This window comes from Bombus terrestris, chromosome 1 (assembly GCF_910591885.1).
Source record: "Bombus terrestris chromosome 1, iyBomTerr1.2, whole genome shotgun sequence".
Classification (NCBI taxonomy): Eukaryota; Metazoa; Arthropoda; class Insecta; order Hymenoptera; family Apidae; genus Bombus; species Bombus terrestris.
The window spans coordinates 9,601,069-9,615,822 of NC_063269.1; the positions used below are offsets into that span (position 1 = coordinate 9,601,069).

General features: G+C 36.5%; 1 protein-coding gene across 1 annotated transcript in view; it reads right to left on the reverse strand.

Annotated features, from left to right (window-relative positions):
* The window catches only part of LOC100650949 (RNA/RNP complex-1-interacting phosphatase), a 49,521-nt gene that overhangs the window by 30,536 nt on the left and 4,231 nt on the right, over positions 1–14,754 (reverse strand). The window contains exon 3 of the mRNA XM_048404844.1: positions 331–362. Within this exon, the coding sequence (XP_048260801.1) occupies positions 331–362 (32 nt within the window). The remainder of the gene's footprint in view (positions 1–330; positions 363–14,754) is intronic.

The following is a 14,754-nucleotide window of genomic DNA, read 5'->3' on the forward strand; positions in this document are numbered from 1 at the left end:
ATAAAGAAAGTAATTCGAATTTCTCAAAAATGTTTTATGTACAATTACAGAAAATATTTTAAGAGCTCACTCGAATTGTAACGAGATTTAACAATTTTAAAAATCTCTCAATTCTCTCTCTCTCTCTCTCTCAAATCTCTCTCTCAAGGAATAACATTACTCATTTAATACATATTTGCTAAAATATGAATGCAAAAACTTATCATGTACGTACGAAGTACTTATTACATGAAAAATTTAAGAGAATATTAAAGTATAGTGTGAAAATATGCTAAATATATAATAAATATAAACTAATCGAATGACGAATTACCATACTAATCAACTTACCGTTCTTGCGGCTTTAGCTTGTTGCACAGTGCCTAAAACAAAAAGAAGAAAACAAATCTAATGAATTATCTAATGAAAGTGTATAGGGAATAATTAATAACCCCGGATATTGGCATGTGAGTTGTATCTTCACGCGCGAAGTACTTTAAAAGAGACGTTGAAAAGCATATTCGGGTAGCTGCATCATTTATGAGAGTTACAACATTACATTGACCCGTATCTACAGCGAAGATAAGATAAAATACCAGTCATCTTCTAACTAATTAATGACGTGCACAAAAACGTGAATTTCATTTAATTTTCGAATGATCGATTGGCTGCCGTCTATTGTTAAATAAAGATAGACGATGATAGTGACAATCATAATAGAAATATACATAACTTTTCAAATAATGATCGTACAATATTCAAAAATATTGTTCTAAATCTGTTATTGCACTATTCTACCTTATTTTACAAATATATTATAAATATAGGCAGTATGATATAATGAAATAAAACCATAATTATCTCCAAATTCACTTTCTACGTTATCTAGATCATTCACTGTCAAGTTGTATGATCTCAAGTTTTGTTAATTAAATTTACCAATTTATTATTAACTAATTAAATTTATTAATAGTGAAACGCGAATCTGATAAGGAGTAAACGATATAAAACGAAGCACATGACAGATTCGAGTGAAATCAGCTACATAAAAAAATGGAAAAACTTGATCGAAAAGTGAAGGGGCGGAAAGAATAAACACACGTTTCGCATCTATTTCACATAGTTTGGATAGCGTACAGCTATGAACACGTAAATTGAAACTTTGTTTCGTCCGCTTGTAGCATCGCACTCGCTATGGGTGGGCTAATGATAATTACGGGTTTAGAGTCCGCGATCCGATTGACTGGGCGGAGAGATCGTATCTACGGATGAGTACGGAATGAGTATCGGTCGCATTAATAACGGGCTTGTGGTGAAACTTTCGTATCCAAGCATAATAATCCATTGTTGACTAAGTGTGGGACTTTGGTAGCGCTGTTATAGTTGCACCGCATCTAACTTATGGAAGTGCAAGTATTCCGTTCATACTTCTCAGATTGACAAGCGTCATATATATATAAAAATACGTACATCCTAAGCTATAAGCATTAAGATACCCACAGGAAGTGAGAAATATTTCATGAATGATTTTAGGAAATTACTAAAACGTTTAAGAATTATTACCTCGTTCGAACTTTACATAGAGATATATAAAGATTCTAGGATCTTAAAATAAATAAATATCAATATGTAATCGAGACAATTGTGCTTAGAAGATACAAAAAAAAATTCTAAAACAATTAATACGTATTACATTTATTAAGAAGTCATATACAAGGTGTTACCGTGCTGATAGTACAAGCCGAAAGGTGATGAATCTACATTAAAAAAGAAGTGAAAAATATACAATACAATTTTTCTGTATGACCGTGCGTGAAAATCCAGTTTGACAATTTGCCAAGTATTCTTGAACTTGACTTATCCTAGACTGAACAAGAGCAGATATTCGGTAGGAGGTAATACTACATTTGAAAATAAGTCAATACCGTAGAACAGAATTTTGTCGTAAGTTACTTTCTTTCCGAGAAAATTAAAATTGAAAATTTATTATGTGCGTGTATCAGTTTCTTAACTGAACACGTTCGAACTTTATCTTCTTCAAAATTGTGCCTGAGATGGGAAAATTGCATTTTGCATCATTCACTTATTTTCACATGTATTATATTAGAATAATCTCCTGTTGATCGTTTACGCATACCTAGTTCGTAATTAGCCAAGTTTTAGTATACTTGATAAATTCTCAAACTCGGTTTTCTCGAAGACGAAGCGTCACATGAAAAAATGTTTCTCTATATTCTTGACTCATTTTTTCACGTAGGTTCATCTGTTTTCGGCTTGTACCAACAGATATCGGCAACATTATAGTTGTCGAATCTAATGTTTACTAATTGAAAATTATTTTAAATGAAAATAATTCATATGCTATGATGAAAATACCGAACGAACATGAATTTCAAGAGTAAAACAGTAAAAAGGTTGAGAACATATAGAAACGCGAAAGAGAAGAAGCGAGCAAGAAGCCGCAAAGAAGGAGAAATTGAAGCTGTGGGATGCTGCCCACCTGTAAAATTTACTAACCCTGGCCACGTCAGGGGTAGTTTATTTTTCGCACAGTATAGTACAGCTTCCTCTGGTTGAAAGCAGGATCGGTCTCTCTGCTGATTCCACCATTCAATTTCACGATCCTTAGTCTAATATACGACCGCGACTAAATCAGGATTATCGACCGGCGAGCTGCGCCTCTATTGTAAGCCTTCGTGGCGGTCCGCACGAACTCATGCAAGAGCAGCCTTTTCGTGAGTGCATCTTCCCACCACCGGTATTTTCCTATTCGTTCTACTAACTTCTTTTTGCTTTAGCTACAATCGCAAAATATCGTGTCATGTCGATACATCGCTTGTTCTACTCTGTTGTAATAATTATCAGGATTTAACGGTAGCTATAATTACGAGTAAAGAGCTTTATATAACCAGGTACATGTAAGTGTTTTCAGAGGAAAATGAACGAATGGTAGCTTTGAACATTGTAGAAATAAAGCTTCAATGTAAAAAGTAATGGTACACGTTTTTACATTATGTAAGCTTTATCTGTTTCGTAACGAGAATAATCGATAGATGTAAATACGATGACATCGGTAGGATATATATACCTTAAAAGGTAGAGAGATATATTTTTATTTGGAAAGACATTAAAAAATGATGTGTTCAATATTGCAATAAGTATAAACATATATCACAGTTAATTAATCTATATGATATTATGACTATCTATATGATTTCGCAATATGAGAAATGTAAATATAGGATGTTCATCATTGTCCATTTTATTTTCAGAAAATATATATGAGCAATATAAAGATAGATATATCCTTTATACTCGTTCATTTTAACTAGAACTAAAAGGATTAAATTTAATAAAAAATTTGAAGTAACTTTTAGCTAAATCCAATTAATTAACTTCATGGGATTATTAAAATCCTTTTAGAAAATTTCATACAGTTATTATTCATTTATGTATTTATTAGACATTTTTAGATTTCTCACTATCTATTAGGTAGTCGATGAAAAATATATTCTAGGAAATAATGACTCGCACACACCTATATTTTTAATACACACACGAAAGAGAAAAAGCGAGGTACTGTGACGTAAATATCTTCACGGTGAAATCCGTGGACGCCTTTCGCGATTCTTTTCGTGAAATTTCTCACGGCAGTTCCGCTGAAATTACGCCGTCGCGTCGGTTTTGGATGACGGGGCGAGGACCTTCGAAGTATTACGGCCCACTCGGCTCGAAAGCATGAAAGCGCACCCCTCATAAATATTCCCAATAAATACTACCAATATCTACCGTTGGGAGACGCCTACGTCGCACGCCGGCGTCTCCTTTTTGCAAAAGCTCTTTGCTGCATTCGCGCCTGATCAATTTATTCATTTGTTACTACACTTAACCCATTAACACGTTAATTGTCATGCGAATTTTATATATTTTTCCCTGGAAGCCACAATAGATGGAAATATACTAGGCTATTGAATTTTTGCAAAATATTATATTCTATTTGCGCACCTTTTTCTGACAATGTTATCTAAAATTGTTAGTCTGTAATAAATTATAAATAATATATAAAATTATTAATAGCATTACGCAAATAACACTATAGAATTAATTTGCAAATATACTATAACGCATAAATTACAGTTCTATCGAATTATACTTTAACAATAGAACTATCAAATCCGTCAAAATGACTAATTTTAAATTTTATTTTCACGCAATAATTATCGAAAACATACAGGTATTCTTATCAAACTTAATATCAAATTTTGTTTAAACAGACGCATAATCATATAGATTTATTTATTTTAATTAATATCTATATATGCAGAACATTTAGCTACATATGAAAAACCGGTTGTTCTAGCGTTAATGAATAGTTTTAAAAAATGTATAATCTATTTAAAGAAGTCTATAAACAACTTACAATCGAGCCAACCAGATTCATATTATCGTACACGCGTAACTCCCGCGGAACATGATTCACGACTAAGCGCATCAACAACGATCGTTCGAATGTTGTAAAAGTATTCTGATCGGCGAACATTGCACCGGCTGAACCAAACGACCTCCGGTGCACAAAACGGTTCAGACGATTTCTGTTAAATTCTCTTATGGACAAGGAGCAAGCTCGAGAGACGAAGGAAAGTACATAGAGAGAAGACAGAAAGGACAACTCGCGGGAAGAACATTTCGTTGCACGAGCGCGGCCAACGGTTATACTTTCTTATATAGAATCGTACAGAAACGCCATATAGACTACTATATGGCTGCCGCCAACTGATATATACGCGACGCTATCTGTATCCACTTACTTCCTCGTTTGGCAAACGATTCGAAGCGATTTAAAATGGGTCATCCTAACTAGAAAGACATGTACAACAAAGGAACGTGTCGGGAGCAGCACCCGCAATCAAATTCTTGAATCATTTCCACCGATTATATTATCTTCGATGTTCACCGAACGAAACACACGACACTCGTGCTTTGCCTTATGACATTTAAATTCTTGCGGTCGAACAAGCGAATTCCCAACAACGGAAGAATTTTTAATTCGTACGAACTACTGTCATATCAATTATATCATTTTAAATTGGTATTAATCCCGCGTGAATAATTTTGAATTTCCTTTAAAATACCCATAAATTAGAAGAATTTACAATAGTATCGATAAAATTTCTACGCCAATCATAAATAATTCATCGTAGCCGGAAATTCTAATAAAATGAAAGCATAAACATGGTGTTATTCAGTTTAGCATAGATCAAAAAGATCCATCGAAATCGAATAAGAAACGAAATCTAAATCCATTAATCTTTTCTATCATTTGCAGGCAATAGGTATAGTTTTTCGAAAATGAAACGACTTTCCGAAGGTCCGTCGAAAATTGATTCACCACCTGTGTTGCGTGCTTAATTATTATCACAGAATTCGGCGTTCATTTATGCACGTGGAATTCCGTGGAAAAAATACATTGACAGTTATCGATTAATAACTACTTGTTGAAATCTACTGCGCCAAGTGAGCATATGAACAAAAATATTCATAGAAAAAATTAATTTTTCATTTTCAATACTAAATAAAATATTTGTACTTTATTATTAAAATTTTGCTTCAATGCAATATCAACATTTCGAAATGTGACAACTCCTTAAATTCGCCGCTGTCACATTATTTATACCTAAGTTTAGAAACCATGTGATACCTGTGAAAACCACATGAAAAATAGCTCTCTGTCGGCAAGATGGGAGAAACAAAAAATTCCATGATTCTTCCAAATCCTCCCATCGTGTCAGTAGTGGCGATCGATTGTCCAAGCAATATTGGTACCGGTAGCTGTGGGAGTCCTTTAAAACTTCCCTCTATATTGTTCTCCGATCTTTTCTCCGCTCCTTTCAACAGATCCGCGTAGCAGATAAACTGACAATTAAAGCACACTGTGCAGTCTGTCTAGAGAAATCGTTAAGTATGAAAATAACTGTCCTATTGGACTTTCCCAAGAAGAAGGAATTCTCTTTAAGAGAATAGAAAGGACCCTGTCATTTTCTATAAAATTTAGTATATCATGGTTACGCTGGGCTCCATAGTTTTTATCAGCTTTCCATCGACAAGGACATTTTTATTCGATCGTAAAAAAGATAGTACAAGCGTTTAGGAATTAATTACAGACCTTGTACGTCCTGATATGGCAGTATACCTTCGCCATTCTACGTGTAGTATGTACATAGATAACAAATTAGTATCGGCTCGGCACGAAACTTTATAGACTGCCATTAGACACCGTGTGTTTCCTATCACCAGGCATCGTGAAAGCTCGCAGCTCAACGGCTGAGAACGTGTTTCTGGTTGGACATAAATAATAGAACCACGTCGGCAATCGCTATAATTCAATTCACACCTGATAACCGCGACCACAGAATTTCCATATTACAGGCAGTAATAAAATTAAAAATATTTTCGGGGCGGTCCGCACGCTTCGGGGGGTCCCGCCGCTCTTCTCTTCGCTCCAGACGAACGAGCCGAGGTTCGCGATCCTTCACGTCTGCTGTCTTACGAATTTGTTCCTCGAATTTGTTTCTCGTTGTCTCCGGTGGTCTTTCCTCCTATACGACAAATGGCAACCGACCGACAAACCTAAATGCTGCTGGGAGGCTACCACTTTTTTTGGAATTCCTACTTGGAATAATGACTTATGCTTGGAAACAGGCAAATAATTCTTTTAACTCGTTTCACATTGTTCTATAAACGAATAGAACAACCATTTAAAATTATCCCGAATGAAATGTCCAGACGTTCGGTATTTATTCCTCTTTTCTTTAACAAATCGATTATGCTAAACTAGTGGACGCGTGTAGAACAACTTTGAAACGTATTGGAGTGAAACGTATGTATCCGAACAAAGAACGCTTTGGTTCGTTTATTAACTGGAAATTATAAAATAATCAATCTTAATCCACATAATCGTAATTCATACCTCGTTAAATCAACGTTCGAAGGTTTAAAATTCCATTCGACAAATAAATCACGACATTACGAAAAAGGAATCTATTATGGCCAAGCACCTAACGGACATCCAGCTGACAGTCATAAATTTCAGCCAAAAAACTGACCGAAGAATCAATTTCGCCGACAAGAAGATGAATTCGGTAACCTATAATCTATACACCTAATCCGTATTACACTCACAGGCGTTATTTCCCTGGCGTACCTTTCACCGGCGATTCCTGGGTCCGTCCAGTTGATTGTTTTAGCTACAGGGGTGAGAATACATTATACATTAACGAACAAGCCGGCACGACCAAAAATAAGATTAACGACTCGCAGGTATTTACGACCGTGACTTGTCGGGATCGTTTAAACAAATGTTTGTTTCCTGGCTGAACGACTCCGCCTCGTCAGCCTTTCTTTGCAGGTTGTGCAAGGAGTTCCTTTGGATCTTTTAAGTGGCGGCGTACGCGCTCGTGGCACCGCACCAATCACCCCCAAATATACGCCCACTTTTGTCATCCCCATCGGTGCCGCATTCTATCCGACCGCATTGCCAAGAAGTTCATTTTTGTGGACGAAACAGCCGGCGAGCACGCATGTACTCGATCAACGAAATTACTTCCCAACGTTATCCATTCGATCGTTTGTACGCGATCGTATGTACCTAAACGCCAATTTTCTCGATATAACGCACAGATTTACGATGCACCGTTTACCTCCGTTTCCCTTGTCGCGAACAAATCAGGGGACGACGGTGAAGAAATAACGTGGAGGAAAACAGCCAACAGATTATAAATTTGACAATTTCTTCGCGTGCCGCTGCGGCATCTGATGAAAGATGTTACACTTAACGCTGTTGTAGATAACGTTGCTGTGTCCAAAACCGTTTGAGGTTTCGAGACGCAAGTTGCGTCCAAGAGGAGAAAGTTCCAAACTTCTTCCTCCTGGACACGACTTATAGTTAGAAGTCTCGAACAGTGTTGAACGCAACGAAGACATCTACAACAGTGCTAAGTATGACATTGTTGACCGTGATAACTCGATCCGTAAAAGCCTCAAAACTCTCAGATGAAAAATGGGAAGAAAGAGGAAAAACCAGGGTTAACCGAAGATATAGAGGAAGAGGAGGAAGTCAGACGAAAACGAAAGGATACCGCGAAGAAGGACAAAGAAGGGAAAAAAGGGAAAATGTCTGTGGGGATGGAAGGAGAGGCAGGTAGAACAGAACGGTGGGCGCTGGCTCATACGCGCGCCATTCAGAAGAAATTTATGTACCAGAAGCATAAAGCCACTGCCGCGTCTTCCAGACCCTAGTGCATCGGAGACATCCAAACTACCGAATTCAGAAATGTTCTTTTCTTCCCCATTCTCTCTGTCTTCCCCCTCTTTCGTCGAACTCATTCCTCTCTATACGCGTATTGTAGCTACAATTCAAACGGATGCTGCATTCCAGCGGATATAGTAATGTCGGATATAAGAAACGCGAATCTGATGGAGGTGGACGAGGAGAGAGAGAGTCAAGAGATAAAAGAAAAGTAACACTATTGCCTCTCAACGATCGTCGTCGGTTTATGAGAAATTCCTTACGGGACGTCTGTAAGCCATTATTCGATGCGTTTGTATTAAAGGGAGTCCCCAGTACACGTATAGCCGATGTCATTATGTTCCCTTAACGATTGAACACAAGCACATAGTATTGTTTAAATGAATGTTACTCGGTACATCCCGGAATGGTTCTAGGTGGAATGGTAAGACTTCGACGTTAAAAGGACAAAGATCCTATATATCCAAGCAATATTCCAGGATCTATTCTCTTTGGACGAATTTATATCAGACTGTTGAATACCGTGGAAACCGCGAGTTTCTTATCTCTGTCAAACGGCCAGAATCGATCAAAGTAAAGTAAAATAAAGGATTTTTATATGCACAGTTTGTTATATGGAATATTTGAATATTATACCAAAGGATTTATTTTTGTATTATAAAACTCAACAATTTAATGTTATGGAATATCACGCTCTTGGATTGGAAATCAAGCTGGATTGTCAATATTTTGAACATAAGAAGTTACTTATCCACACATAAACATATTTTATATACAATGCATCGTACAATTTTTATGCTGCATATTATAAATTGAATTTTGCCTAACTAGGTCTACTAACTTCTAATCCATTTTATCATCTAATTTTTAATTAAACCAGTTAATGGAATAACAGAATATCTGAATAACAGAATAAGCCTTCAAGATAGAAGCAAAAAAAAAAAGGTTTAACTTCTAAGAGCGCAATATTTTAACGTTTTGAACTTCCTAGAGTTATGCAAAAAATATTCGTATAACACGGCATATACACACACATACACACATAGTAGCGTAATTATGAAAAGAAAGTACTTAGCAAATTCTAGGTAATGATTCCACCTCTGTAATGATTTCGTAGAACGCAATATCCGTGAGCAGGTAAACATCAACCAGGCGGATTGGTTGCACGCGTATGCAACAGACCACGCACCCACATACGGCAGTAAGTACATAGTACCTGCGCGTAACGATGGCTCGCAAAATAAGAGAAACGGCGAAACACGATCGGGCAGGAAGATAAGGTTGGCTACTGCGAGATCTCCTTTACTCCGCGGGGTTCCCGGAAAGAGAGGGCCTCGAGATGGACACTCGCCATCTCATCTAGCAGAGATAGGCTGTGGCCCAGCTACCATATCTGATGAAACGCGATGGATGGGACAGCGTGACACTAAAGTACGAAACAAAAGTGTCCTCCGCGGCGTGCTCCGCTCTGCCCCACAGCATCTAAAACCCTATATTTCGACCACCCCCTTCGGCACCCACACCTGGAACCACGCGATGACCGCGTTGGGACCCGACAAAAACTTTTACTATCTTTTCGTCAATTTGTTACCTACTTTCACGTTAGTCACCGAGTCAGCTCCCTCTATAACGTTTGCCTTTTTTATCCTTACACTGGACACGTATAAAACTCGGAATCTTTCCCTCGTATGAATACATAGCGGTGTCATTTTATGTATTATCATGTTTCGTGTAGTCAGACGTCCATACGATTGTTTTTATGCAAATTTATACTTTTACGAGTACAACCGAAGAAATAGAAGTTAGACAGAGACGTTTGTTTTTTATTTATTAAAAGTTATAACGAGTATCTTGTATACTTTATATATTTTCGCATAAAATGACCGATTTTTCACATTTCTGTCCTTTACAATCGCTAAAAATTTGTAGATGATCTTGTCAAAATTAATGTTTGCCTATGTTCAGGTAGAAATATACTCATATACAAAATTTAATAAAACAATTTAGATTCCTCATTTTATCCCAGTATCCTTTATTGGTCTGGTTAATTGGAGTTCTTGGAACAGTAGCCCGCTACTTCTCTCGATATCCATGATTTTTCGTTCGCGTAATAGCAGCTCGTGTTCAAACAAATCGATTCAATCAGTCGAAATTTCATGAATCATGCATTAAGTAAAGTTCCGTTTAACTACATGTACTTTCACTCAGCTTTATTTCTTTACTAGCAAACGAAAATATTAGAACTTGATCTCCTCAATACATAAAACTATTTTACGATATCTCTTGTTCCTTCAGCCATCGCTCGATTTCTATAAATGTTCGACGACGATTGCGTATAGAGATTCGCGACAGCACAGAGAAGAGCTATGTAAGGCGAACAAGTTCTATCAACGAATGACATGTTTATATGGTTTCCTCGGTGTCGATCGTCGTGGAACTTGGAGAGCAAAATCGCTGTAGCGCAGTGGGTCTCTCGACGTGACGCACGATCCCCTTACAGGCGCCAGCCTGCTAGAAGAAGAGGCGGACGAAGAAGACGAAGAAGAAGAGAAAGAAGGCGTTCCGACGAAACGGAGCGCGGTGTCGGAGCCAGATAAGATCTCCGAAACGGGGATCAGTAATATTTTACAAAGTCATCGAAGTTGCTCGCTAACTTCGGCATAAATTACAATCGCCGTCTCCTTTTCTCTTTCTTTCGCCCAGTCTTTGGCGTTCATCCCTTTCGCGAGGTTCCCTTCTACGGCTATGGGAAGATGGGAAATTGTACTCATCGTTCCGCACCATGAGTGTTAAACAAACATTTACCATCGTTTAATAACATAGGACATCAGGCCCACCTCGTTGCAAGCCAATAGATCTGTTCAAAGAATACGCCAGAATCGAAAAATCGCGGGAATTAATAAACACGTGAATACTGGCTAAATAAATAAAGCTCTTCGGAGATTGAGCATGTTTATATGAACATAGTCGTGGTAAATTATGTATCCACTCGAGTGTCGAACGAGAAGGTGGTATAAAACGAGTAAATCTACGCATTGTTGATTTAACGTGGCTTGAACAATGTCGTGCAAGTTTCGAGTAGTTTCTTCTGATATATTAATTGAAGTTGTTAGATTTATTTTACCATTAGCTGATAATCGTATTTTGTATAATGTGTACGAGATAGATTACGACATTGATAAAAAACAAGGAAGTTATTATCAAGTTCCATTGAGAAGGTCCTTCTGTCTTCCTGCTTTTACAGACGATGTAGAATGGAGATTTTTTATGAAAATTTCAAAATACTTTCATATTTTTACGAATTCTTTCTCGATAATTCGAAGTGATGGCAATAAATTGAGTTATTTAATTCAGTAGATTAATTGCACAACGAAAGAATTACTCGTTTAACAGCTTGCCATGATTTTAAAATACCATTAGTATAATCAAGTATGACCTTATTCTCGCTTAAAAGGACACCCATTTTAGCAATTAAAAAATGTTAGGTGTCAAAAAATGTTCGGCAATTCAATATCAGGAAAGTTAAAGTTCCTGCCCGTCCTAGATTTGTAAATGGACAGCACGATGTTTGTATTCGGACAGATTTCGAAAGTTTGGGATAAAAGTTGCGCACAACCATAATTCCTCCACCATGAAATCGTGTGTTTGCCCGCGAGATTAGCGTCTACGACAAGGCACAATACCGCCGTTTATTACTTCCGACAGTGAACAAACCGATTACCATCGTCGAAGCCCGTTACTTAACATTTCGCTGAAAGAAAAAAAGAAAAAAAAAGAAAAAAGAAGAAGAACGAAACGAAAGCCAAAAAGTCCGAGAAACACGAAGTCCGGACCATGACACGAATACATTCTTCACTACAAAGTTTGCCAGGGACTTGTTCATAAATCATAACTGAAAAAAATGTTTGCAGTGCTGTGCGACATGCGCTAGCAAAATATCACGTATGGCAGCGGTGAATGATGGTTTCGGTATGCCTGACAAATTAATTCGATGTCTTCGACGCGTAATTTTGAAGATTTTTAATGTTTCTTCGATTTTTATGTGTTCGACGATCCCTCGGCTACGAGCAAATCGCATGGTGTAAAAACTTTATGAATTATTACAGCCTGTATTATTAATCAGACAAATCATCGCGCATGTTAAATCGTATATCTACATGGATTCCTCTGGAAGAAAGGTTCGCATCATAAATATTGACGGAGATTTCATTCTGAAGGTATCCACGTTACGAAGTTATTTACAAGAAACATGCTAATTTTATCATAGATCATCCGTCAAGCGAGCTTCTTTAATTTATATATATCGAAGAATGGAGTTTTTCAAATCAAATTATATTAAAGCAGTAGAACAAACTACTAAAAGCAACGTTAGTTTAGCAACAGAGTATTGGAAAGTATTAGGTTACGCAAAAAGTTTCTTTCGTTTCATAAGGTGATAATAGATGAACAACAATTTCTGTTTTATATTATTTTATTGAATTAGGTATGATCCATTTCGTTCTATTTCTATTATTATGTTCGTGCATAATTCAATAAACTAATATAAAAGAAAAAACATTGTGCGTCTATTATTTTCTTATAAAACGAAAGTAACTTTTCGGACAACCTAATAATTCTCGAAAGAAGGAAGGAAAAAGGAAGATTCGTGACTGATGTTACCCGTACTATATTCATTCCCGTTTCTATGAATTATTTCAACCGATACAATTGATAATTATTATCTGAAATAATCTAATTAATTTATGAATTATTGCAGGAGAAAAAATACGTCCAACACAGATTTATTTAAATAGATAAAATAGATAAATCATATTTTCTTGTAATACACAAGGTTTGTGACAAAATACACGAAATCACGATTTCTCGAGACAAAGCAAAGTGACTTTTACCTCCGTGAAAACAACGAGGGTGGTTAGCCTGAATGTAACCGAGAAGTTAACACGATAGCGATCTGAATTTTGAAGATTTCCAAGGGTTGAAATACAGATATCACCCACGAAGACAACCTATCCATTTTCGAGTGGATTCCAACCTGAACTTAAGTCAGAAATTAATATTCTTCTTCAACATGCAGAATTTGCCTACTGCGGTTGAACGGTCTCAGGGGAAAATCTCAGGTATTCTGGCTGAACTGCATGGAATGGTAAGAATGAAGGAATACTATACGATCCGATATGTATGTCTGTGTGTGCGTGCGCCTATCTGCCTTCTGATTTCCAACATTTATATCATTCCTTTTGTGCTAAAGAATGAGAAAATTTATCTCCATCTATACATATTTTACTTTATTGTTAATCTATCCATCATACAATACAATTCATTATATATATATATTCATTCCACTTTCAATAGTATTAATTCAATTAACATTAAATTGATTTTAAATGTACGATTGTTGTTAATTTTAATAACGAGCGTCCTACCTTATATTTATTTTTCACTGTAATATTAAATGGCAACGTGCTGAATGAAAGATTCGCGTATACATAGCAAGTATCTACACCCACTTTATGAAATGCAAACGAAAACAGAACTTTCGAAGCGATAAACATCGGCACGAGCGATGAAAACATTTCAATATTCTTCGCTGCTGACATACTGCAAGTAACACGTGTATAACCATGTCTATCATTTCATCTTTTAGTCATTTATCTTTCGTGCTGCATCTTTTCCCACGATAAATAAGCCTTATGAAACTCGTAATATACAAGACGAGCAGAGTTAAGTGGATAAATGTGAAATATTAAATTTATCGCAAATTCGATCAAACAGTGGTTTGATTATGTAATTCTAATAAATTAGCACGACTACTCGTACTCGTACAACGAGTAAAATATTAGTAAATGTGTTCCCACTGTTAATGGAAGGAATCACAACCCTCGTTCGAGTTAATCGAACTACCTGATTGTAACGAATATATAAGAATAATTCACAGGAAAGTTGCATGTATAATAATATTAATTATTAGTACCTCTATTACCGTTCTCTTCTTCCACCCCACGTTTGAAACGTAATAGAAATAATAATAAATATAATATGCAAAGAATGAAAGAAAAGAAAGTTTATACGACAAACTCAACCTCAACAAGTAACTATCATAAACGCTAACTGGAACTATTGACGGAAAATTAAATAAGCAATAATATCAACAAGCGATTGATTAGATTAGATGATAGAAGATTACAGGAAAGACGAAGGAGATGCAGTACATTAAATGCATGAATTATAGCATCGATCGTGTAAAAGAACAGTAGTGTCAAACAATGACAAGTACGTACATACAACGTAAAACTTAAAAGCCAAGGCCGCGTTAGCCTAAAGCTAAGCCATCGCGAAGCGAGCTTCCAGGGCGATTCTCGACAAGCATCCTCCATCCACCGATTCCTTGGCAAATTACACGCGTACGAAATTCAATCCAAAATTAAAATCGACTTTAAAGCGCATCTTTTACAATGTATATGGTGACTAGG